This window comes from Rhinoraja longicauda, chromosome 19, assembly GCF_053455715.1.
Source record: "Rhinoraja longicauda isolate Sanriku21f chromosome 19, sRhiLon1.1, whole genome shotgun sequence".
In the NCBI taxonomy this organism is placed as follows: Eukaryota; Metazoa; Chordata; class Chondrichthyes; order Rajiformes; family Arhynchobatidae; genus Rhinoraja; species Rhinoraja longicauda.
This window is the reverse complement of record NC_135971.1, coordinates 5,209,344-5,235,441: the sequence shown is the minus strand read 5'-3', so window position 1 is coordinate 5,235,441 and position 26,098 is coordinate 5,209,344. Positions and strand designations below refer to the sequence as shown.

At 48.5% G+C, this 26,098-nt stretch overlaps 1 protein-coding gene and 1 long non-coding RNA gene across 3 annotated transcripts; one reads left to right on the top strand and one right to left on the bottom strand.

Annotated features, from left to right (window-relative positions):
• The first annotated feature begins 505 nt into the window (after positions 1-505).
• Positions 506-12,941, top strand: LOC144603071 (uncharacterized). 2 transcript variants are annotated; one of them, XR_013548531.1, is made up of 4 exons: positions 506-685; positions 1,794-1,906; positions 11,377-11,640; positions 12,662-12,941. It is a non-coding gene; the product is annotated as an uncharacterized LOC144603071 (long non-coding RNA). The 2 variants fall into 2 exon arrangements; XR_013548533.1 differs by lacking the exon at positions 11,377-11,640.
• On the bottom strand, positions 11,117-22,432 carry LOC144603067 (zinc-binding protein A33-like). The gene is made up of 6 exons (XM_078416210.1): positions 21,682-22,432; positions 19,606-19,701; positions 19,283-19,516; positions 18,663-18,685; positions 18,463-18,581; positions 11,117-11,953 (listed from the first exon to the last, which is right to left on the bottom strand). Exons 1-6 carry the CDS (start codon positions 22,090-22,092, stop codon positions 11,421-11,423), a joined length of 1,416 nt encoding a protein of 471 aa, XP_078272336.1. The 5' UTR covers positions 22,093-22,432; the 3' UTR covers positions 11,117-11,420.
• Positions 22,433-26,098: the final 3,666 nt, after the last annotated feature.

The following is a 26,098-nucleotide window of genomic DNA, read 5'->3' as shown; positions in this document are numbered from 1 at the left end:
GGGGGGGGAGAGCCGGAGGGGGGGGGGGGGAGCCGGAGGGGGGAGGGGAGAGCCGGAGGGGGGGGGGGGGAGAGCCGGAGGGGGGAGGGGAGAGCCGGAGGGGGGGGGAGAGCCGGAGGGGGGAGGGGAGAGCCGGAGGGGGGGGGGGAGAGCCGGAGGGGGGGGGGAGAGCCGGAGGGGGGAGGGGAGAGCCGGAGGGGGGAGGGGAGAGCCGGAGGGGGGGGGGGGGTTGAGCTGCGTCAGTCCCTCAGTCAGTCAGTATCTCCATTTTCCCTTTTCTCTATCCCGCTGCACCAGGGAGTTTCTCCACAGCCTAGAGTGGGTCGCCAGACGGGACCGGGACCGGGACACCGCCACAATGCGGCGCTCTCTCTGCACGGCCGTGGATCTGCTGTACCTGCGGGCAGGTAGAGACATGGGGGAGAGAGAGAGATAGATGGGGGGGAGAGAGATGGGGGAGAGAGAGATGTGGAGAGAGAGATGGGGGGGGGGGGAGAGAGAGATGGAGGGAGAAAGATGACGAGCCCCGACCGTCCCGACGTGGAAACTCCAACAGCCAGACCGTGGGAGTAGACGGCAGGGGAAGAGAAAAGACATTCTGTGACATTCCGTCACAGTGAGGATGGATTGCAGGAGACTCACTGTGATGGATGTTTCTTTTTGTTTGGTGTTAGTTTATGATTGTGTAAGTGTTATTGCATTTTTATTGATTATTCTTATTGGTCTTATATTGTTGAACTGCGGGTAATTTTTCATTTCGCTGCACATTTATGTGTATGTGACAAATAAATTAACTAGCCAGAAGGTAGTTGAGGCCAGTTCATTGGCTATATTTAAGAGGGAGTTAGATGTGGCCCTTGTGGCTAAAGGGATCAGGGGGTTATGGAGAGAAGGCAGGTACGGGATACTGAGTTGGATGATCAGCCATGATCATATTGAATAGCGATGCAGGCTCGAAGGGCTGAATGGCCTACTCCTGCACCTATTTTCTATTGCCAGTCAGTCAGTCAGTCTCTCAGTCAGTCTATTCACAAAATGCTGGAGTAACTCAGCAGGTCAGGCAGCATCTCGGGTGACCCTTCTTCCTCAATCAGTCAGTCACTCAGTCTGACCAAGCAAGAACCAAACGCTCGTTCTCACCTTCCACCCCACCAGCCAGCGGATCCAACAAATCATCCGCCAACACATTTCCGTCACCTACAACGGGACCCCACCACTGGCCATATCTTCCCATCCCCTCCCGTCTCTGCGTTCTGCAAAGACCGTTCCCTCAGTAACTCCCTGGTCCACTCGCCCCTTCCTACCCAAACCACCGACCCAGGCAGCAGGGGGCGGACCCGGCCAGCAGCCAGCAGGGATCACTCACTCACCCACCCACTCACTCACTCAGTGCCCAAGCTGGATTGTCAGAGACAGCGCTCCTGTTCAGTTTCAGCGACGTTACCTGAGGCTGAGGCCGTGCTGGCGGTCGGGACCGGGTCCGGTGTCGTGTCGGGTCCGGTAATGAGAGCGGGTTAAACAAAATTATCTCCCCCTTCTCCCTTTTCCCCATTTCTCTCCCTTTTCCCATTTCTCTCCCTTTTCCCATTTCTCCCTTTTCCCATTTCTCCCTTTTCCCATTTCTCTCCCTTTTCCCATTTCTCTCCCTTTTCCCATTTCTCTCCCTTTTCCCATTTCTCTCCCGTTTCCCATTTCTCTCCCGTTTCCCATTTCTCTCCCTTTTCCCATTTCTCTCCATTTTCCCATTTCTCTCCCTTTTCCCATTTCTTTCCCTTTTCTCTATCCCGCTTCAGCAGGGAGTTTCTCCACAGCCTGGAGTGGGTCGCCAGACGTGACCGTGACCGGGACACCGCCAGGATGCGGCGCTCTCTCTGCACAGCCGGACATCTGCTGTACCTGCTGGCAGGTAGATACATGGGGGAGAGAGAGAGATGAGGAGAGAGAGATGGGGAGAGGGAGAGATGGGGGAGAGAGAGATGGGGGAGAGAGAGAAATGGGGAGAGAGAGATGGGGGGAGAGAGCGATGGGGGAGGGAGAGATGGGGAGAGCAGGAGAGAGGGAGAGATGGGGGAGAGGGAGAGATGGGAGAGAGATGGGGAGAGAGGGAAAGAGATGGGGGAGAGAGGGAAAGAGATGGGGGAGAGAGATAGGGAGAGAGAGAGAGAGAGAGTGGGGGGAGAGAGAGAATGCGAGCTGCTGTACACAGAGTTGGGAGTGGGCAATTGTCAGTCAAACACTGTATTGGGGTAACTCAGCGGGTCGGGCCACATCTGTGCAGAGAAGGAATGGGTGACTTTACGGGTCGAGACCCTTCTCTGAAGAACCCGAAACGTTTACCCATTCCTTCTCTCCACAGATGCTGCCTGACCCGCTGAGTTAGCCCAGCATTTTGTGTCTACATTCATCAGTGAAGATGTCATTTAGCTTAGTGATACGACGCAGAAACAGGCCCTTCGGCCCACCGGGTACGCAGCGACCAGCGATCAGGCCGCACTAACGCTGCCCTACACACACACAAGGGAGAATCTCTAATTTTACAGAAGCCAATTAACCTACAAGCCTGTCGGTCTTGAGAGGTTTGGAGGGAATAGTGTCGGTAGTAAAGAAAGCAAACTCAATGCTAACATTTATTTCAAGAGGGCTTGTGTACAAAAACAGGGGGTGTTATGCTGAGGCTCTATAAGGCACTGGTCAGGCCCCATTTGGAATATTGTCAGCAATTTTCACTGTACTCGCTGGAGTTTAGAAGAATGAGGGGGGACCTCATTGAAACTTCACCGAATACTGAAAGACCTGGATAGGGTGGATGTGAAGAGGATGTTTCCACCAGTGGGAGAGTTTAGGACCAGAGGGCACAGCCTCAGAATTAAAGGACGTTCCGTCAGGAAGGAAGGGGGTGGCATGGTAGCGCAGCGGTAGAGTTGCTGCTTTACAGCGAATGCAGCGCCGGAGACTCAGGTTCGATCCTGACTACGGGTACTGCACTGTAAGTAGTTTGTACGTTCTCCCCGTGACCTGCGTGCGTTTACTCCGAGAACTTCGGTTTCCTCCCACACTCCAAAGACGTAGAGGTATGTAGGTTAATTGGCTGGGTAAATGTAAAAATTGTCCCTAGTGGGTGTAGGATAGTGTTAATGTACGGGGATCACTGGGCGGCACGGACTTGGAGGGCCGAAAAGGCCTGTTTCCAGCTGTATATATATGATATGATATGAGGAGGAATTTATTTAGTCAGAGGGTGGTGAATAGAAACATAGAAACATAGAAAATAGGTGCAGGAGTAGGCCATTCGGCCCTTCGAGCCTGCACCGCCATTCGATACGATCATGGCTGATCAACCAGCTCAGTAACCTGTACCTGCCTTCTCTCCATACCCCCTGATCCCTTTAGCCACAAGGGCCGCATCTAACTCCCTCTTAAATATAGCCAATGAACTGGCCTCAACTACCTTCTGTGGCAGAGAATTCCACAGACTCACCACTCTCTGTGTGAAGAAATGTTTTCTCATTTAGGTCCTAAAAGACTTCCCCCTTATCCTTAAGCTGGGACCCCTGGTTCTGGACTCCCCCAACATCGGGAACAATCTTCCCGCATCTAGCCTCTCCAACCCCTTAAGAATTTTATATGTTTCTATAAGATCCCCCCTCAGTCTTCTAAATTCCAGCGAGTACAAGCCTAGTCTATCTAGTCTTTCTTCAAATGAAAGTCCCGCCATCCCAGGGATCAATCTGGTGAACCTTCTCTGTACTCCCTCTAAGGCAAGAACGTCTTTCCTCAGATTAGGAGACCAAAACTGCACACAATACTCCAGGTGCGGTCTCACCAGTGCCCTGTACAACTGCAGTAGAACCTCCCTGCTCCTAAACTCAAATCCTCTTGCTATGAATGCCAACATACCATTCGCTTTCTTCACTGCCTGCTGCACCTGCACACTTGCTTTCAATGACTGGTGCACCACGACACCCAGGTCACATTGCATCTCCCCTTTTCCTAATCGGTCACCATTCAGGTAATACTCTGCTTTCCTGTTCATGCCGCCAAAGTGGATAACCTCACATTTATCCACATTATATTGCATCTGCCATGCATTTACCCACTTGCCTAATCTATCCAAGTCACTCTGCAGCCTCCTAGCATCCTCCTCGCAGCTAACACTGCCACCCAGCTTCGTGTCATCTGCAAACTTAGAGATGTTGCATTCAATCCCTTCGTCCAAATCATTAATATACACTGTAAATAACTGGGGTCCCAGCACTGAGACTTGCGGTACCCCACTAGTCACTGCCTGCCATTCCGAAAAGGACCCGTTTATTCCTACTCTTTGCTTCCTGTCCGCCAACCAATTCTCTATCCTCCTCAACACTGAACCCTCAATACCGTGTGCTTTAAGTTTGTACACCAATCTCTTATGTGGGACCTTGTCGAAGGCCTTCTGAAAGTCCAGATACAACACATCGACTGGTTCTCCCTTATCCACTCTACTAGTTACATCCTCGAAAAATTCTATAAGATTCGTCAGACATGATTTGCCTTTTGTAAATCCATGCTGACTTTGTCCGATGATTTCACCACTTTCCAAATGTGATGCTATCACATCTTTAATAACTGATGTGTGGGATGCAAAGAATCTGTGGGATTCTTTGCCACAGACAGCTGTGGAGGCCACAAGTCAGTGGACTTGGTCTCCAAATTTGAGGAAGGATATTCTTGCTATTGAGGGCATGCAGCGTAGGTTTACTCGGTTAATTCAAGGAATGGCGGGACTGTAGTGGGTGCGGTCACCGCGGTAATCAGGCCAGACGCCAGGTGAGTAATCAATAACTTTAATAACTGTATTACCTGTAGTATCAAACACCGCACTCAAGAAAAAGGGTGAGTCGACACACCCAAACCCTTTATAGTCCCAGACCACCTGACCCAAGGGGACTGACCCAGGAAGTGACCTAATCCCTCCCGTCCACTGAGTGCCGAGTGGAATGACCAAGGGAGTGGCCTAGCCCCCGGGTGCCGCCACAGGACTATCATATGTTGAAAGACTGGAGCGACTAGGCTTGTATACACTGGAATTTAGAAGGATGAGAGGAGATCTTATCGAAACGTATAAGATTATTAAGGGGTTGGACAGGTTAGAGGCAGGAAACATGTTCCTAATGTTGGGGGAGTCCAGAACAAGGGGCCACAGTTTAAGAATAAGGGGTAGGCCATTTAGAACTGAGATGAGGAACAACTTTTTCAGTCAGAGAGTTGTGAATCTGTGGAATTCTCTGCCTCAGAAGGCAGTGGAGGCCAATACTCTGAATGCATTCAAGAGAGAGCTGGATAGAGCTCTTAAGGATAGCGGAGTCAGGGGGTATGGGGAGAAGGCAGGAAAGGGGTACTGATTGAGAATGATCAGCCATGATCACATTGAATGGCAGTATTGGCTCGAAGGGCCGAATGGCCTCCTCCTGCACCTATTGTCTATTGGATATTTTTAAGGCAGAGATAGATAAATTGTTGGTCAGTGCGGGTGTCAGAGGTTATCGCGAGAACCATATAACAACTACAGCACGGAAACAGGCCCGTTCGGCCCTACCAGTCCATGCCGACCACTTTCTCTGACCTAGTCTCATCTACCTGCTCTCAGACCATAGCTCTCCAATCCCCTCCCATCCATATACCTATACAATTTACTCTTAAATAATAAAATCGAGCCTGCCTCCACCACTTCCACCGGAAGCTCATTCCATACAGCCACCACCATCTGAGTGAAGAAGTTACCCCTCATGTTACCCCTAAACTTTTGTCCCTTAATTCTGAAGTTATGTCCCCTTGTTGGAATCTTCCCCACTCTCAAAGGGAAAAGCCTACCCACGTCAACTCTGTCCGTCCCTCTTAAAATCTAAAAAACCTCTATCAAGTCCCCCCTCAACCTTCTACGCTCCAAAGAATAAAGACCCAACCTGTTCAACCTCTCTCTGTAGCCCAAGTGCTGAAACCCAGGCAACATTCTAGTAAATCTCCTCTGTACCCTCTCCATTTTGTCGACATCCTTCCTATAATTTGGCGACCAGAACTGAACACCATACTCCAGATTCGGCCTCGCCAATGCCCTGTACAATTTTAACATTACATCCCAACTTCTATATTCGATGCTCTGATTTATAAAGGCAAGCATACCAAACGCCTTCTTCACCACCCTATCCACATGAGATTCCACCTTCAGGGAACAATGCACAGTTATTCCCAGATCCCTCTGTTCCACTGCATTCCTCAATTCCCTACCATTTACCCTGTACGTCCTATTTTGATTTGTCCTACCAAAATGCAGCACCTCACACTTATCAGCATTAAGCTCCATCTGCCATCTTTCAGCCCACCCTTCCAAAAGGCCCAAGTCTCTCTGTGGACTTTGAAAATCTACTTCATTATTAACTACACCACCTATCTTAGTATCATCTGCATATTTACTAATCCAATTTGCCACACCATCATCCAGATCATTAATGTAAATGACAAACAACAGTGGACCCAACACAGATCCTTGGGGTACTCCACTAGACACTGGCCTCCAACCTGACATACAGTTGTCAACCATTACCCTCTGGTATCTCCCATTCAGCCATTGTTGAATCCATCTTGCAACCTCACTATTAATACCCAACGATTTAACCTTCTTAATCAACCTTCCATGTGGAACCTTGTCAAATGCCTTACTGAAGTCCATATAGACAACATCCACAGCCTTGCCCTTATCAATTTCCCTGGTAACCTCTTCAAAAAATTCAAGAAGATTAGTCAAACATGACCTTCCAGGCACAAATCCATGTTGACTGTTTCTAATCAGGCCTTGTTAATCCATGTGATTATATATATTGTCCCTAAGTATCTTTTCCATTAATTTTCCCACCACAGACGTCAAACTAACAGGTCTATAATTGCTAGGTTTACTTTTAGAACCTTTTTTAAACAAAGGCACAACATGCGCAATGCGCCAATCTTCCGGCACCATCCCCGTTTCTAATGACGTTTGAAATATTTCCGTCATAGCCCCTGCTATTTCTGCACTAACTTCCCTCAATGTCCTAGGGAATATCCTATCAGGACCTGGAGAGTTATCCACTTTTATATTTTTCAAAAGTGTCCGTACCTCCTCTTCTTTGATCCTCAATTTCCATCACTACTCTACTTGTTTCGCTTACCTCACATAATTCCATATCCTTCTCCTCGGTGAATACCGAAGAAAAGAAATTGTTTAATATCTCCCCCATTTCTTCCGGCTCAGCACATAGCTGTCCACTCTGACTCTCTAATGGACTAATTTTATCCCTCGCTATCCTTTTGCTATTGACATATCTGTAGAACCCCTTGGGGTTTACTTTTACATTACTTGCCAAAGCAACCTCATATCTTTTTTTTGCTTTTCTAATTTCCTTCTTAAGATTCCTTTTACATTCTTTATATTCCTCAAGAACCTAATTTACTCCCTGCCGCTTATATTTATTGTATATCTCCCTCTTTTTCCGAACCAAGTGTCCAATTTCCCTGGAAAACCACGGCTCTTTCAAATTATTATTCTTTCCTTTCCACCGAACAGGGACATAAAGACTCTGTACTCTCAAAATGTCACCTTTAAATATCCTCCATTTCTCTATTATATCCTTTTCATAAAACAAAATGTCCCATTTCACTCCTTTTAAATCCTTTCTCATCTCCTCAAAATTAGCCTTTCTCCAATCCAAAATCTCAACCCTTGGTCCAGATTTGACCTTCTCCATAATTATATTGAAACTAATGGCATTGTGATCACTAGAAACAGAAAATAGGTGCAGGAGTAGGCCATTCGGCCCTTCGAGCCTGCACCGCCATTCAATATGATCATGGCTGATCATTCAGCTCAGTAGCCTGTACCTGCCTTCTCTCCATACCCCCTGATCCCTTTGGCAAAAAGGGCCACATCTAACTCCCTCTTAAATATAGCCAATGAACTGGCCTCAACTACTTTCTGTGGCAGAGAATTCCACAGACTCACCACTCTCTGTGTGAAGAAATGTTTTCTCATCTTGGTCCTAAAAGACTTCCCCCTTATCCTTAAGCTGTAACCCCTGTTTCTGGACTCCCCCAACATCGGGAACAATCTTCCCGCATCTAGCCTCTCCAACCCCTTAAGAATTTTATATGTTTCTATAAGATCCCCCCTCAGTCTTCTAAATTCCAGCGAGTACAAGGCCAGTCTATCTAGTCTTTCCTCATATGTAAGTCCCGCCATCCCAGGGATCAATCTGGTGAACCTTCTCTGTACTCCCTCTAAGGCAAGAACGTCTTTCCTCAGGTTAGGAGACCAAAACTGCACACAATACTCCAGGTGCGGTCTCACCAAGGCCCTGTACAACTGCAGCAGAACCTCCCTGCTCCTAAACTCAAATCCTCTTGTTATGAATACCAACATACCATTCGCTTTCTTCACTGCCTGCTGCACCTGCATGCTTGCTTTCAATGACTGGTGCACCATGACACCCAGGTCACGTTGCATCTCCCCTTCTCCCAATCGGTCACCATTCAGGTAATACTCTGCTTTCCTGTTCTTGCCGCCAAAGTGGATAACCTCACATTTATCCACATTATATTGCATCTGCCATGCATTTGCCCACTCGCCTAATCTATCCAAGTCACTCTGCAGCCTCCTAGCATCCTCCTCGCAGCTAACACTGCCACCCAGCTTCGTGTCATCCGCAAACTTAGAGATGTTGCATTCAATTCCCTCATCCAAATCATTAATATACACTGTAAATAACTGGGGTCCCAGCACTGAGCCTTGCGGTACCCCACTAGTCACTGCCTGCCATTCCGAAAAGGACCCGTTTATTCCTACTCTTTGCTTCCTGTCCGCCAACCAATTTTCTATCCACCTCAACACTGAACCCTCAATACCGTGTGCTTTACTAGACCCAAAGTGCTCCTCAACACATACCTCCGTCACCTGACCCGTCTAATTTCCCAACAGGAGGCCCAACACTGCCCCTTCTCTGGTAGGTACCTCTACGTATTGCTGCAAAAAACTATCCTGCACACATTTTACAAACTCCAAACCATCCAGCCCTTTTACAGAATGTGATTCCCAGTCTATGTGCGGAAAATTGAAATCACCCACAATCACTACTCTGTGCTTACTACTAATATCTGCTATCTCCTTACATATTTGCTCTTCCAATTCTCGTTCCCCATTTGGCGGTCTATAATACACCCCAATAAGTGTTGCTAAGTCTTTCTCATTTCTGAGTTCCACCCAAACAGCCTCCCTAGTCGAGCCTTCAAATCTATCCTGCCAGAGCACTGCTGTGACAAGCAATGCAACACCTCCACCTCTTGCCCCTCCGATTCTATCACATCTGAAGCAATGAAATCCTGGAATATGTAATTGCCAATCGCAACCATCCTGCAACCACGTTTCACTGATCGCCACAACATCATACTTCCAGATGTCAATCCAGGCTCTAAGCTCATCCACCTTTCTTACAATGCTCCTAGCATTAAAATATACACATTTAAGGGACCCATCACCTCTTATTCTCAGTTTATTTCTTTTCACTTCTTTCTCTCCTACATGTTGGGCCTGAGTGTTTCCCTTCTCTGCCTCCTGCCTCACACACTGCCTATTAGCTATCTGTATTTGAGTCCCTCCCCACAACCGTACTAGTTTAAAGTCTCCGCAGTTGCCTTAGCAAATCTCCCCGCCAGGATATTGGTTCCCCTCAGGTTCAGGTGCAACCCGTCCTTTTTGTAAAGGTCATACTTCCCCCAGAAAAGGTCCCAATGATCCAGAAACTTGAATCCCTGCTCCCTGCACCAGTCCCTCAGCCACGCATTTATCTTCCACCTCACTCCATTCCTATTCTCACTATCGCATGGCACAGGCAGTAAGCCTGAGATTATCACTTTGGAGGTCCTTTTCTTTAACTCTCTTCCTAACCCCCTAAATTCTCCTTTCAGGACCTCTTCCCTTATCCTACCTATATCGTTGGTACCTATATGTACCACGACCTCTGGCTCCTCTCCCTCCCTTTTCAGGATATCTTGGACACGTTCAGATACATCCCAGACCCTGGCACCAGGAAGGCAAACTACCATCCGGGTCTCCTGACTGCATCCACAGAATCGCCTATCTGACCCCCTCACTATAGAGTCCCCTATCACTATCGCTCTCCTCTTCCTTTCCCTACCCTTCTGAGCAACAGGGCCGGACTTCGTGCCAGAGGCCCGGGCGCCGTCGCTGCCCCCAGGTAGGCTGTACTCCCCAACAGTACCTAAACAGGAGTATTTATTGCCAAGGGGTACAGCCACTGGGGTACTCTAGTCCCTGCCTCTGCGCCTTCCCCCCCCCCCCTAACCGTGACCCACTTGTCTACCTCCCGTGGTCTTGGAGTGACCACCTCTCTATAACTCCTCTCTATAATCTCCTCACTCTCCCTGACCAGACGGAGGTCATCAATCTGCCGCTCCAGGTTCCTAATACGGTCCCTTAGGAGCCCCGTCTCGCCGCACCTGGCCCAGATGTGGATGTCTGGAAGACTATCAGACTCCCAGACTTCCCTCATCCGACACCCAGAACAATAAACTGCCCTGGCACTCATACTCCCCCTTAACTGGGGTTACTCCCAATCAGCTGATTCCTCTAATCCGCTTCCACCAATCAGCTGCTCCCTCCCGTCCGCGTTACTTTTTCAAATGGAACATTGCAGAACGGCTCCTGGGCCTCTGGTAAGGAAGGGCTTCGCGCTCCTTTTTAAACTTACCGCCCGGACGCTGCACCAGCCGCTCCCTCCTCTCCAACGGCTCCTGGGCCGTTGTATCTCCAATCTAAACTGAAGCAAACTAAACTGCGGTCTCCCCGTTCAGTAGATTTCAAAAGAATTCAAAAGCAATCTGTACAGTCCAAGTAATTTTGAGTTTATTTCAATTACAGTATTGGAAGCAACAATGCACATCATTCAAATAAACGCGATCTTTCAATTAGCTTGTCGTGTGTGTCAATGGTTGGGTACATTTTCCAAATCACTGAAGTAACATGAACTGTATCTATTACATTGAACTAATCATTGAACGGAGTTAATAATACCGTAACGACTTTTGACGAGAAGGGTCCAATCCCATTACATTTAAAAAATATTTTCACAAAAGTAATTTCTGTTCCGTTGCCGGACGCGGTTAGCGCGTTAAAATGAACGGATCGACAGCTCTGATTCCACTTGCTGTTTATTTCACTCTTCCCACATTTACATTCCCCCTGGTTTTATTTCCGCGCTCACTGGGGGGGGGGGGGTTTACGACGCGGAATTTGGGGATTAAATGGGAGCCGTTCAGCGCCGACCTGTTGTCCACCGGGTTTCTGCCCCACAGCCCCTGAGCCCCGCTCCTGACGCCGGTCCCGGGACACGACCCTTTTACACACCCGGAGCGGAACCGGAGCAGATTCTCACCCACTGGTCTTTACGCCAAGGCCCGAAGAAAGGATAAAGTTTCCCCGTGAATTTATTCCCAGTGAAGGTGTGGAGATGGGACTTGGTGTCCGCGTCGTAAAATGAAACTGTCCCGGACTCGTAACTGAGATAAACTCCCATCCTCCCGGGGATGGGACGGGCGGGGAGAGGGGATGGAGAGGAGGTGAGTGCATGAAACTTGTCATCCTCCCGCCTGATGCTCCAGGCTCCAGTCCCCGGGGCCAGTGTGACCCGTCCCTTCCTCTCCACAGACTCTGCGGCGACTCCCAGACACCACCACCGACTCCCCGCCACCTCCACCTCCCAGTAATGTCTCCCCGATGTGAATCCCTCCGATCCCAGCACACACCACCAGCCTGTAAACCTCTTCCCGGTGTCAGGGAGACTCCTCCGGGTCCCGGTCAGTCTCACCCTCTTCCGATCCTCAGACACCTCGAGCTGCGCATGCGCTGATTCCAAATCCAGGGTGACGGAGACTGGGGGGAGAAGCAGAGAATCAGAGAGTCCCCGGGGGTCGGGGGGAGACTCGGGCAGCGCGGCCCCGGGACTCGGGCACAGGCGGGCGGACAACTGAAACCCTGCCCGGGGTTTCACCCACAACCACATCGGGTGGACAAGAGACATCCCTCCCGGAGTTTTTAATCCAGAGAGGGAGAGGGGAATTTCGTGAGGTGGGGGAGGGTGGACGGGGAGGACGAGTGCGGAGAGTGAGGAGGATTGGGAGATTGCGGTGGGGATGGAGGAACGAAGCGGGTTATTCAGATATGGAGGCAGATCGGAGCAAGATGATATTGAGGTGAGTGGTAATTTGAGGTTGTTAAAGAGGAGGTAGAGGTGCGTGGTGGGGTCGTCATGATCACAGTGAAAGGGGGCAGACACGAGGGGCCAGATGACCTACTCCTGTGTTTTTTGAGTGGAGGGTGAGACAAAGGGAAGGGTGGGTTTGTTAGTCAATTGGAGTGGGTGCAAAAGGGTTTACAACAACCTCATCAGGTCTGAAGGGCTGGGTTATCAGGTGAATTTGGACAGTCATAAGGTCATAATGTCATAAATGAAAGTATTCGAATGAGGCCATTCGGCCCATCAAGTCTACTCCACCATTCAATCGTGGCTGATCTAATTCTCGCTCCTAACCCCTTTCTCCTGCCTTCTCCCTATAACCTCTGACACCTGTACTAACCCAGAATCCAGCTATCTCTGCCTTAAAATGTGGGATCTGGGACCATGGACACATCTGGTCACAGAAGGTTCGAGTCCCCGACCGCTGGAGGACAAAGAAGGGAGAGATTGAACTGTTTTTCACCTTCCATCACAGTGAGGAATGTGGAGGGGTCACTGTGGTGGATGTTTACGTTAAAATGTATTTTGTGTGTCCTGTTGCTTTTTACTGTTATGACTGTATGGCAAATGAAGTTCCTCGTATGTTGCAAAACATACTTGGCTAATAAAGTTTTATTGTGACTGTGATAAGGAGCCGTGTTAGGCGGGTAGGATGAAGCGGACTGGAGTAGCGAGGAAAGGAGGGGACCGCGTGGGATTGGAGGTGTCGGAAGAGGAGTTACAGTTTACCAAGGTACAGCAAAAATATTTTGTTGAGTGCTAACCAGTCAGTAGAAAGACAATACATGATTACAATCAATACGTTTGCAGATACATGATGTGGGAATAATGTTTGGTGCTATGTAAAGCCAGCAAGGTGCGATCAAAGATAGTCCGAGGATCACCAACGTGGAAGATAGTAGTTCAGCACTGCTCTCTGGTTGTGGTAGAATGATTCAGTTCCCTGATAACAGCTGGGAAGAAACTGTCCCTGAATCTGGAGGTGTGCGTTTTCACACTTCTGTACCTCTTGCCTGATGGGAGAGGGAAGAAGAGGGAGTGGCCAGGGTGCGACTCAATAGACAATAGACAATAGACAATAGGTGCAGGAGTAGGCCATTCAGCCCTGCGAGCCAGCACCGCCATTCAATGCGATCATGGCTGATCACTCTCAATCAGTACCCCGTTCCTGCCTTCTCCCCATACCCCCTCACTCCGCTATCCTTAAGCGCTCTATCCAGCTCTCTCTTGAAAGCATCCAACGAACTGGCCTCCACTGCCTTCTGAGGCAGAGAATTCCACACCTTCACCACCCTCTGACTGAAAAAGTTCTTCCTCATCTCCGTTCTAAATGGCCTACCCCTTATTCTCAAACTGTGGCCCCTTGTTCTGGACTCCCCCAACATTGGGAACATGTTATCTGCCTCTAATGTGTCCAATCCCCTAATTATCTTATATGTTTCAATAAGATCCCCCCTCATCCTTCTAAATTCCAGTGTATACAAGCCCAATCGCTCCAGCCTTTCAACATACGACAGCCCCGCCATTCCGGGAATTAACCTAGTGAACCTACGCTGCACGCCCTCCATAGCAAGAATATCCTTCCTCAAATTTGGAGACCAAAACTGCACACAGTACTCAAGGTGCGGTCTCACCAGGGCCCGGTTCAACTGTAGAAGGACCTCTTTGCTCCTATACTCAACTCCTCTTGTTACGAAGGCCAACATTCCATTGGCTTTCTTCACTGCCTGCTGTACCTGCAAGCTTCCTTTCATTGACTGATGCACTAGGACACCCAGATCTCGTTGAACTCCCCCTCCTCCTAACTTGACACCATTCAGATAATAATCTGACTTTCTATTCTTACTTCCAAAGTGAATAACCTCACACTTATCTACATTAAACTGCATCTGCCATGTATCTGCCCACTCACACAAACTGTCCAAGTCACCCTGCAGCCTTATTGCATCTTCCTCACAATTCACACTACCCCCCAACTTTGTATCATCTGCAAATTTGCTAATGGTACTTTTAATCCCTTCGTCTAAGTCATTAATGTATATCGTAAATAGCTGGGGTCCCAGCACCGAACCTTGCGGTACCCCACTGGTCACTGCCTGCCATTCCGAAAGGGACCCATTTATCCCCACTCTTTGCTTTCTGTCTGTCAACCAATTTTCTATCCATGTCAGTACCCTACCCCCAATACCATGTGCCCTAATTTTGCCCACTAATCTCCTATGTGGGACCTTGTCGAAGGCTTTCTGAAAGTCGAGGTACACCACATCCACTGACTCTCCCTTGTCAATTTTCCTAGTTACATCCTCAAAAAATTCCAGTAGATTTGTCAAGCATGATTTCCCCTTCGTAAATCCATGCTGACTCGGAATGATCCCGTTACTGCTATCCAAATGCTCAGCAATTTCGTCTTTTATAATTGACTCCAGCATCTTCCCCACCACTGATGTCAGACTAACTGGTCTATAATTACCCGTTTTCTCTCTCCCTCCTTTCTTAAAAAGTGGGATAACATTTGCTATCCTCCAATCCACAGGAACTGATCCTGAATCTATAGAACATTGAAAAATGATCTCCAATGCTTCCACTATTTCTAGAGCCACCTCCTTAAGTACCCTGGGATGCAGACCATCAGGCCCTGGGGATTTATCAGCCTTCAGTCCCATCAGTCTACCCAAAACCATTTCCTGCCTAATGCGGATTTCCTTCAGTTCCTCCATCACCCTAGGTTCTCCGGCCCCTAGAACATTCGGGAGATTGTGTGTATCTTCCTCAGTGAAGACAGATCCAAAGTAACTGTTTAACTCGTCTGCCATTTCTTTGTTCCCCATAATAAATTCCCCTGCTTCTGTCTTCAAGGGACCCACATTTGCCTTGACTGTTTTTTTCCTCTTCACGTACCTAAACAAACTTTTGCTATCCACCTTTAGATTATTGGCTAGTTTACCCTCGTACCTCATCTTTTCTCCCCGTATTGCCTTTTTAGTTAACTTTTGTTGCTCTTTAAGAGTCCCAATCCTCTGTCTTCCCACTCTTCTTTGCTATGTTATACTTCCTCTCCTTAATTTTTATGCTGTCCCTGACTTCCCTTGTCAGCCACAGGTGTCTCTTACTCCCCTTAGAGTCTTTCCACCTCTTTGGAATAAATTGATCCTGCAACCTCTGCATTATTCCCAGGAATACCTGCCATTGCTGTTCTACCGTCTTCCCTGCTAGGGCCTCCTTCCAATCAATTTTGGCCAGCTCCTGCCTCATGCCTCTGTAATCCCCTTTGCTATACTGTAATACCGACACTTCCGATTTTCCCTTCTGCCTTTCCATTTGCAGAGTAAAACTTATCATGTTGTGATCACTGCCTCCTAATGGCTCTTTTACCTCTAGTCCCCTTATCAGATCAGGATCATTACACAACACTAGATCCAGAATTGCCTTCTCCCTGGTAGGCTCCAGTACAAGCTGCTCTAAGAATCCATCTCGAAGGCACTCTACAAACTCTCTTTCCTGGGGTCCATTTCCAACCTGATTTTCCCAGTCTACCTGCATGTTGAAATCTCCCATAACCACCGTAGCATTACATTTTTGACACGCCAATTTTATCTCCTGATTCAACTTGCACCCTACATCGAGGCTACTGTTTGGGGGCCTATAGATAACTCCCATTAGGGTCTTTTTACCCTTACAATTTCTCATTTCTATCCATACTGATTCAACATCTCCTGATTCTATGTCACCCCTTGCAAGGGAATGAATATCATTCCTTACCATCAGAGCAACCCCACCCCCTCTGCCCACCTGTCGGTCTTTTCTATACGTTGTGTACCCCTGAATATTCAGTTCCCAGCCCTGGTCCTCTTGTAGCCATGTCTCAGTGATCCCTACAACATCATACTTGCCCATGACTAACTGAGCCTCAAGCTCATCCACTTTATTTTTTATACTACGCGCATTTAAGTACAACACTTTAACTTCTGTATTTACCTCCCCTCTCACATCGTTCACAATTGGCCCTGCCCTTAATTTCTTTTCCCCTCTAGAACTTCTGTTCCCATTCTTCCGAGAGTCTTTTGCAATATCTCCTGTATTCCCTTTTACCTCATCTTCATATTCACAATTTGTTAACCCCTCCCCCCCACTACTTAGTTTAAAGCCACAGGTGTCACACTAGCAAACCTGCCTGCCAGAATGTTTGTCCCCCTGCTATTAAGATGCAACCCGTCCCTTTTGTACAAGTCACCCCTAGCCCAGAAGAGATCCCAGTGGTCCAGAAATCTAAATCCCTGCTCTCTGCACCAGTCCCTCAGCCACAAATTCATACCCTCTATCTCTCTGTTCCTGGCCTCACCAGCACGAGGTACCGGTAGCAGTCCAGAGATAACCACCTTCGACATCCTACTTCTCAGTGTTTTTCCCAACTGTCTAAACTCCCGCTGTAGCACCTCCTTCCTCTTCCGCCCGACGTCATTCGTGCCCACGTGCACAACGACTTCAGGTTGATCGCCTTCCCTCACCAGGATTTTCTGAAGCCGGTCCGTGATGTGTTGAACCCTGGCACCAGGGAGGCAACAGACCATCCTCAAGTCCCTCCTGCTGCCACAGAATCTTCTGTCCGTCCCTCGGACGATGGAGTCACCGACCACTACGGCTCTTCCAGACTTCGGTCTTCCCTGTCGAGTATCCTTGCCAACAGGTCCGCCACTCGGACTGGAAATGTCTTCTGCCCCGACAGTTCCCAAGAGGGTATACCTATTTGTAATAGGCACAGCCACTGGGGTCTCCTGTAGTCCACGTCCACTCCCCCCTGAAACAGTCTCCCACCTTCGCTCGACCTGGACCCTTGGCGTGACAGCCTCACAATAGGTCCTGTCGAGGAAACTCGCATTCCCGGATGGCCCTGAGGTCATCCAACTGCCTCTCCAACTCCACCACACGTCCCTTCAGGAGCTGCACCTGGACACAGTTCTTGCAGGTGTAGCTCCCAGAAGCTCCAGCGACGTCCCTGTCTTCCCACATCCTGCAGGAAACACACTGCACCAACTTTTCCGCCATCACCTTGTGCCTATAACCAGCTCTGCCTTAAAACAATTGTATCCTCCTCACCTCAGCCTCCTCGCCGAAGACTCGCAGCCAAAGACTCGCACTTCCCTCACTGGGCTGCACCCTTTTGCAGGTATTGATTAAATCACCAATTAAATTGCCTGATTGTCCAATTTACCTGACTTCTCACTAAACTAGCACTTACTTTACTGCTCAGCCAACGGGCGTCCTTGCTCTGCTCCCGGACTTTTCAAATTGACTACTAGCTTCCTTTTGGCGCTCTTTTTAAACTGCCTGCTCAACTCGTCCTTGATTATGCTGCTGGCCTTGCCGAGGCAGCGTGAGGTATAAATGGAGTCAATGGCAGGAGGTTCGGGATTGCGGGAGAGCAGGGAGGAGAGTCTGGAACGGGAATGACGGACTGCGCTTCCTGTAAATTGGCATCAGGACCGCGCGCAACTCCACCAACATCCAACAGCAGGGACAAAACTCCTTGAGCTGGAGGGAGACTCCGTGGGGATCTGTGGATCTGTTGCCACGGGGTTTCCGCTTCTGACTTCATGCCCAGTGTCTGGAGAGAGCCGGCCGAGCGGAGGAAACGGCGGGGAAAACATTGCAATGAATAACGTTCAGCACATCTGCCCCACTCAGTTCATTAACCCGCCCTACATCTCCATCTTTTCAAATGCATGTGATCCAATCTCTACTTGTACTCTATCTCCCCCCTGACTGACCTACAGGGAATCAGGAGGGCTAGAAAGAGCAATGAAGGATCCTTGGCGAGTCGGATGGAAGATAATTCCAAGGTATGTTATACAGACATTAAACACAAGTGATTAACAGTGAAGCGAGGAGGGGGTCTGTTGGATAAAGGAGGTAATTCACGCCTGGAACGAGAGTAAATTGAAGAGCCCCATGTCCAATATTAAATATGTCCTTTACATGCAATGAATTAGGGGCTAGTGGAATCAAGGGATATGGGGAGAAGGCAGGCACGGGTTATTGATTGTGGACGATCAGCTATCATAACAATGAATGGCGGTGCCGGCTCGATTGGCCTCCTCCTGCACATATTTTCTATGTTTCTAATACTTACAGATCATTTATGTTTTACCTCTTTTAACGTAATCAGTCGTTTTTCTCAACACCATGTTCAACAAAAATGGGTCATCGAACTTTCCAATGTCCAGGGCGCCGTCTGCTACTGACAGCGACTTGTTATCATCACTTATCCTGCATGAATTACACACCTGGTTATAAGACCCGCATCAACGATTTCTGAGTTAATTACCAAAACAGTGCAGAGAGTCTCACCTCCTCTTCTGACGAGTTTCCTCCTGAAATATAAAACATCAGAAAGATCAATTAATTTACACTGAGCGTCCACATCGTGACAGCAGGAATTTCAGCCAAATTGTTACAATGTGCCGACAGATCCCAGCTCTTAATGCTGATGCGGGGCCGCCAGCAGTCCAGTATGAAGTATTAATTGCACGCAAAAAGTATATTTAATAATGGACTTTAATAGACAATAGGTGCAGGAGTCGGCCATTCGGTATTACTAGGCTGATGGAGATCCAGCATTGCTCCTTCATGCGCCCCTGATTACTCTTGGTCCATGTAGGCCAGCAAGGGAGGAACCATATCGTCTATAGTCTGTCTGACCCGAAAAGTCTCAACCCGAAACGTCACCCATTCCATCCCTCCAGAAATGCTGCCTGTCCCGCTGAGTTACTCCAGGTTTATGTGTCTACACTGGCTACGGAATTGGAATCTGATCAGGAAGATAAATGGGGAATGCAATGGAGGGGATGGGGTGGAACTCAACAGGGGAGAATGTGCTGGGCGCCAAGTGGGAAGGGTTGGGGGAAATTGGGCATTCATTTTGTGATTGTGCCCTTACACTGAATCAAAGTGAAACTGTAACCCCCTACCTTCAGAAATATCAAACTGTCCGTTTGATTCATCCGCTCCTGTAGCTTTAAGAGTTTCTCTTGAATAGAGTTTATCTCCTCTTGAATCTCTCGTAGATTCTTTTCCATTGGATTTAGAACGCTCTCCTCGTCTTCCCGGAGATCCTTGAGAAAGAGCCGCTCTTTCTCATTGAGAATCTGGCGCAGTTCAGCAAATATCGATGTGATGTAGGTCAACAGGTTCTGTGACTGTTCCTGTCAAATGAAAGGTGAAGGTCAACATTATCGAGCCTGGAATCTAAGACAATAGCACAAGATCAGAGAAGGGAAACTGGAAACCTTACCCGGACTCCAGAAATCTTCTCTTTCTGTTGCTGCTCCATTTCCTCCATCGCTGATTTATTTTTTGTGAGAATCTCCAAGGAAGTTTTAATCTGCTCCTGGGATTGAGATTCAGATTCTGTGAGTACAAGAATTAGACCGGACGGAACCAATGAACCGTGGACACTGAACTGCACATGAAGAAATGTTTACAAACATCCATAAACTGTTGAGGAAATCACCGTGTCAGGAAGCGTGGAAAGCAGTGACGGGATCGGTCAAAGTCAACATGGAATTATGAAGGGGAAATTATGCTTGACTAATCTACTGGATTTTTTTTGAGGATGTAACAAGTAGAATGGATAAGCTAGAGCCAGTGGATGTGGTGTAGCTTGACTTTCAAAAAGCCTTTGAAAAGGTCCCACACAAGAGATTAGTGTTCAAAATTAGAACACATGGTATTGGGGGTACAGTGTTTACATGGATAGAGAACTGGTTGGCAGACAGGAAGCAAAGTGTACAAATTAATGGGTCCTTTTCAGAATGGCAGGCAGTGACTAGTGGGGTGCCGCAGGGCTCGGTGCTGCAACCCCAGTTATTTACAATATATATTAACGATTTAGATGAGGCAATTGAATGTAACATCTCTAAGTTTGCCGATGACACAAAGTTTGGCGGGACTGTGAGTTGCGAGGAGGATGCTATGAGGCTGCCGGGTTACTTGAACAGGTTGGGTGAGTGGGCAGACGCATGACAGATGCAGTATAATTTTCATGAATGTGAGGTTATCCACTTTGGTGGCTAGAGTATTGCACCTGGAGTATTGAGTGCAATGTTTGCTGTTTTAATTCGAGGAAGGACATTATTGGTTTTGACGGAGTGCAGCGTTGGTTCAGCAGGTTAATTCCAGGGATGGCGGAACAGAGGTATGATGAAAGAATAAATCGATTGGACTTGTATTCACTGGAATTTAGAAGAATGAGAGCGGATCATAGAAACATATAAATTTCTTGGAGGATTGGACAGGGTAGATGCAGGGAAATATTCCCGATGTTGGTTGAGTCCAGAACCAGGGGCCACATTTTAAGAATAAGGGGTTGGACATTTTGGACTGAGATGAGTAAAAACCTTTTCACCCAGAGAGTTGTGAATCTGTGGAATTCTCTGCCACAGAAGGCAGTGGAGGACAATTCACTGGATGTTTTCAAGAGAGAGTTAGATCAAATTTTAGGGCGAAGGGAATCAAGGGATGTGGGGCAAAAAGCAGGAACGGGGTACTGATTTTAGATGATTCGCCATGATCATATTGAAATGGAGAGGGTACAGAGGAGAGTTACTAGAATGTTGCCTGGGTTTCAGCACTTAAGCTACAGAGAGAGGTTTAACAGGTTGGGTCTTTATTCTTTGGAGCGTAGAAGGTTGAGGGGGGACTTGATAGAGGTTTTTAAAATTTTGAGAGGGACGGACAGAGTTGACGTGGGTAGGCTTTTCCCTTTGAGAGTGGGGAAGATTCCAACAAGGGGACATAGCTTCAGAATTGAGGGACAACAGTTTAGGGGTAACATGAGGGGTAACTTCTTTACTCAGAGGGTGGTGGCTGTATGGAATGGGCTTCCGGTGGAAGTGGTGGAGGCAGGCCCGATTTTATTATTTAAGATTAAATTGGATAGGTATATGGATAAGAGGGGATTAGAGGGTTATGGTCTGAGTGCAGGTAGATGAGACTAGGTCAGAGAGAGTGGTCGGCGTGGACTGGTAGGGCCGAACGGGCCTGTTTCCGTGCTGTAGTTGTTATATGGTTATATGAATGACGGTGCTGGCTTGCACCTATTTTTCTATGTTTCTATGTTGCTCTGTTCTACGTATCAGCAGAAAGCCGCGGGCTGTCTCACCTGCAAGGACTGCTGGAGTCCCTGCATGGACGTGAGGGGGAAGGTACAGGGACAGGTGTTTCATCTCCAGCGGTGGTTGGGGCATGTACCTGGGGAAGGGCTGGTTTGGGCGGGAGGCTGGGTGAACCGAACAGTCGCCGAGGGAGCGCGGTCCGCAAAAGGCAGAATGGAAAAATCATCAGTGAATCAAACTCTGTTGGATTTTACCTGGTAGCTTTCAACAGCTTCTTGAATCGACATGAAACGATGCTCTCTGTGTTCCCGCGCGTCTACGCAAATCACACAGACCAGTTTCTTGTCGGTTTCACAAAATAGCTTCAGTTCTTCCTGATGTTCCTCGCAGTGAAGTTTACTTTCCTTCCCTCCTGTGTTCAGGCTCAGTGCTCGAGCTGTCTCAGCGATACGCGCAAAGGCCCGATTTACTTTGAGGGTGCGGTCTGCAATCTCCTCTCTACATTCCGGGCAGGAGTTTCTTTCCTCCCTGTCCCAACTCTGTGTTATACAGGAGCGGCAGAAGTTGTGCCCGCACTCTAGTGTCGCCGGATCGCTGAAGAAATCCAGACAAATGGGACAAGTCGCGTCTTCAGTTAAACTCTGGATCTGGTGTTTCGAAGCCATTTTTAATTCCGACCACTTCCTGGTTCAAAACGCCTCCGCCTTCAGGGAGCTGCCGACCCGCACAGAACCGCGGGTGTCAACGACACGCCCTGCAGTGCGCGGGGAACTGATTCTGTGCTGAATAATGTGTTTTGCTGCGAGTGTTCAGGGTGAAGGGCCTCTGGCAATCTGCCACTGATTACACACCAGCAAGAGGCTGGTAACACGTTAAACGAGTCTGAATGTGTCAATAACCGGGCGGACGAGCGCCGGGCAGTCTAAGGAAGGGTGGAAACGAAATGGAAGATGTATTAAGTTATCTCTACGTAGAGCGTGAAACGGTGGTTAAACATCAACTTAGAGAGACTGCTATTAAAATAAAATCTGCAATAAAATCGGAGTCCTGGAGAGAATGTTGTGTTGTGAGGTGACAGACGCGCGACAGTCGCTGAGATTTGGTTGCATAAAAAGTAGGAAAGACAATACTCTGTTACTGCGTGCAACACATTCATCTTCTCGGTGAAAGTCGTCTTGTTGAAAGAAACAGCAAACACATGTGACACACGTGTGTGTGTGTCTGTGTGTGTGTCTGTGTTTGTGTGTGTCTGTGGATGTGTGTGTGGGTGTGTGTGTGTGTGTGGGTCTGTGGGTGTGGGTCTGTGTGTGTGGGTCTGTGTGTGGGTCTGTGTGTGTGTCTTGGTGTGGGTGGGTGTGTGGGTGTGTGTGTCTCTGTGTGTGGGTGATTGTGTCTGTGTGTGTGTGTGGGTCTGTGTGTGGGTGTGTGAGTGTGTGTCTGTGTGTGGGTGTGTGTGTGTGTGAGTGTGGGTCTGTGTGTGTGTGGGTGTGTGTGTGTGGGTGCGTGTGTGTGTGTGTCTGTGTGTGGGTGTGTGTGTGCTTGTGTTACAGTTCTTGGCCTTGTAATAAAAAATAGACAACACATTAATTGTGTGGCTGAGCTTACTTACCCCAGTCTAGTAGACACCGACACTCCAGCAGTTGTCTGGACACACCCAGTGTGTGGGTGTGTGTGTGTGTGGGTCTGTGTGTGTGTCTGTGTGTGGGTTAGCTGCGAAGGGGACGCTAGGAGGCTGCAGATTGACTTGGATAGATTAGGCGAGTGGGCAAATGCATGGTAGTTGCAATATAATGTGGATAAATATGAGTTATCCACTTTGGCGGCAAGAACAGGAAAGCAGAGTATTACCTGAATGGTGGAATTCTCTGCCACAGAAGGTAGTTGATTGGCTATATTTAAGAGGGAGTTAGATGTGGCCCTTGTGGCTAAAGGGATCAGGGGATATGGAGAGAAGGCAGGTACAGGTTACTGAGCTGGATGATCAGCCATGATCATATTGAATGGTGGTGCAGGCTCGAAGGGCCGAATGGCCTACTCCTGCACCTATTTTCTATGTTTCTATGTCATTGTACCTGCTTGCTTCATCACCCACAGAAAACACTGCCCCTCACATTCCCAATGAACCTGACCCCACCCCACCCCCCTATCCCGGTAACTCTGTGTTTGTGTTGACATTTGTGAGCGGAGAACCAAGGCACATTCCTTGAATGTGCACATACTTGGTCAATAAATTTATTCATTCATTCATGAAAAGGTAAGGCGAAAGGTGAAAAGAGTCAGAAAGGGTGTCAGATGAGGAGAGTAGTGAAATGTGAAGCTGCAGGGAGGGGTATGGATACGAGAGTCAGTCTGAAGAAGGTTCTCGACTCAAAACATCATCTATTCCTTTTCATGCTGCCTGACCCGCTGAGTTACTCCAGCACTCTGTGAAACGTCACCTATCCATGTTCTCCACAGATGCTGCCTGACCCGCTGAGTTACTCCAGCACTGTGTGAAACGTCACCTATTCCTTCTCTTCAGAGATGCTGCCTGACCCGCTGAGTTAGCCCAGCATTTAGTGTCTACATTCATCAGTGAAAATGTCATTTAGCTTAGTGATACGATGCAGAAACAGGCCCTTCGGCCCACCGGGTACGCAGCGACCAGGCCGCACTAACGCTGCCCTACACACACACAAGGGACAAACTCTAATTTTACAGAAGCCAATTAACCTACAAGCCTGTCGGTCTTGAGAGGTTTGGAGGGAATAATGTCGGTAGTAAAGAAAGCAAACTCAATGCTAGCATTTATTTCAAGAGGGCTTGTGTACAAAAACAGGGGGTGTTATGCTGAGGCTCTATAAGGCACTGGTCAGGCCCCATGTGGAATATTGTCAGCAATTTTCGCTGTACTCGCTGGAGTTTAGAAGAATGAGGGGGGACCTCATTGAAACTTCACCGAATAGTGAAAGACCCGGATAGGGTGGATGTGGAGAGGATGTTTCTACCAGTGGGAGAGTCTAGGACCAGAGGGCACAGCCTCAGAAATAAAGGACGTTCTGTCAGGAAGGAGATGAGGAGGAATTTATTTAGCCAGAGGGTGGTGAATCTGTGGGATTCTTTGCCACAGACGGCTGTGGAGGCCACAAGTCAGTGGACTTGGTCTCCAAATTTGAGGAAGGATATTCTTGCTATTGAGGGCGTGCAGCGTAGGTTTACTCAGTTTATTCCCGGAATGGTGGGACTGTCTTGAAAGACTGGATCGACTGGTTTGTATACACTGGAATTTAGAAGGATGAGAGGAGATCTTATCAAAACGTATAAGATTATTAAGGGGTTGGACAGGTTAGAGGCAGGAAACATTATCCCAATGTTGGGGGAGTCCAGAACAAGGGGCCACAGTTTAAGAATAAGGGGTCGGCCATTTAGAACTGAGATGAGGAGAAACATTTTCAGTCAGAGAGTTGTGAATCTGTGGAATTCTCTGCCTCAGAAGGCAGTGGAGGCCAATTCTCTGAATGCATTCAAGAGAGAGCTGGATAGAGCTCTTAAGGATAGCGGAGTCGGGGGTATGGGGAGAAGGCAGGAACGGGGTACTGATTGAGACTGATCAGCCATGATCACATTGAATGGCGGTGCTGGCTCGAAGGGCCGAAAGGCCTCCTCCTGCACCTATTGTCTTTTGGATATTTTTAAGGCAGAGATAGATAAATTATTGGTCAGTGCGGGTGTCAGGGGTTATGGGGAGAAGGCAGGAGAATGGGGTTAGGAGGGAGAGATAAATCAGCCGTGATTGAATGGTGGAGTAGACCTGATGGGCCGAATGGTCCAATTCTACACCTATCACATATCCCGGAGAAAACCCACGCAGGTCACGGGGAGAACGTACAGATTCCACACAGACATCACCCGTGGTCAGGATCGAACCCTGTTCTCTGGCGCTGTGAGGCAGCAGCTCTACCGCTGCGCCACCATTGTACATCATGATGTATCTATCTGTACGTCGTTGGTGAGACCACAGTTCTAGCGCCCAGCTACAGGGAGGTGGCATGGTGCTGGAGAGGGTGCAGAAGGGGTAGACCAGCTTGGCACGGGCACAGTGGGGGTTAGGTTACAGGGAGCCACTGCACAGGGTAGGTCCCTACTCTGGGGATGAGGGGGATTCTTGTTGAGGTGTATAAAACCAAGAGGGGCGTTGGTAATGTGGATGGTCACAGCCCTTTTCCCCAGGGTGTGGTGGTCTTATACAAGAGTGTAGACGCAATAAGCTGGAGTAACTCAGCGGGTCAGGCAGCATCTGTGGAGATAAGGAATAGATGATGTTTTGGGTCGAGAACCTTCTTCAGACTAACTCTCGTATCCATACCCCTCCCTGCAGCTTCACATTTCACTACTCTCCTCATCTGACTGCCTTTCTGACTCCTTGCCCCTTTAGCCTCACCTTTTTATGAATGAATGAATAAGTTGATGAATGAATGAATAAGTTTATTGGCCAAGTATGTGCACATTCAAGGAATGTGCCTTGGTGCTCCGCTCACAAATGACAACACAAACACACAGTTCCCGGGAGAGGGGGGGGGTGAGGTTCAATGGGAATGTGAGGGGCAGTGTTTTCTGTGGGTGGTGAAGCAGGCAGGTACAATGAACATGTTGTGTTGCAGTACAAGACGTCGGCCACCGTGGGCTCGGTCA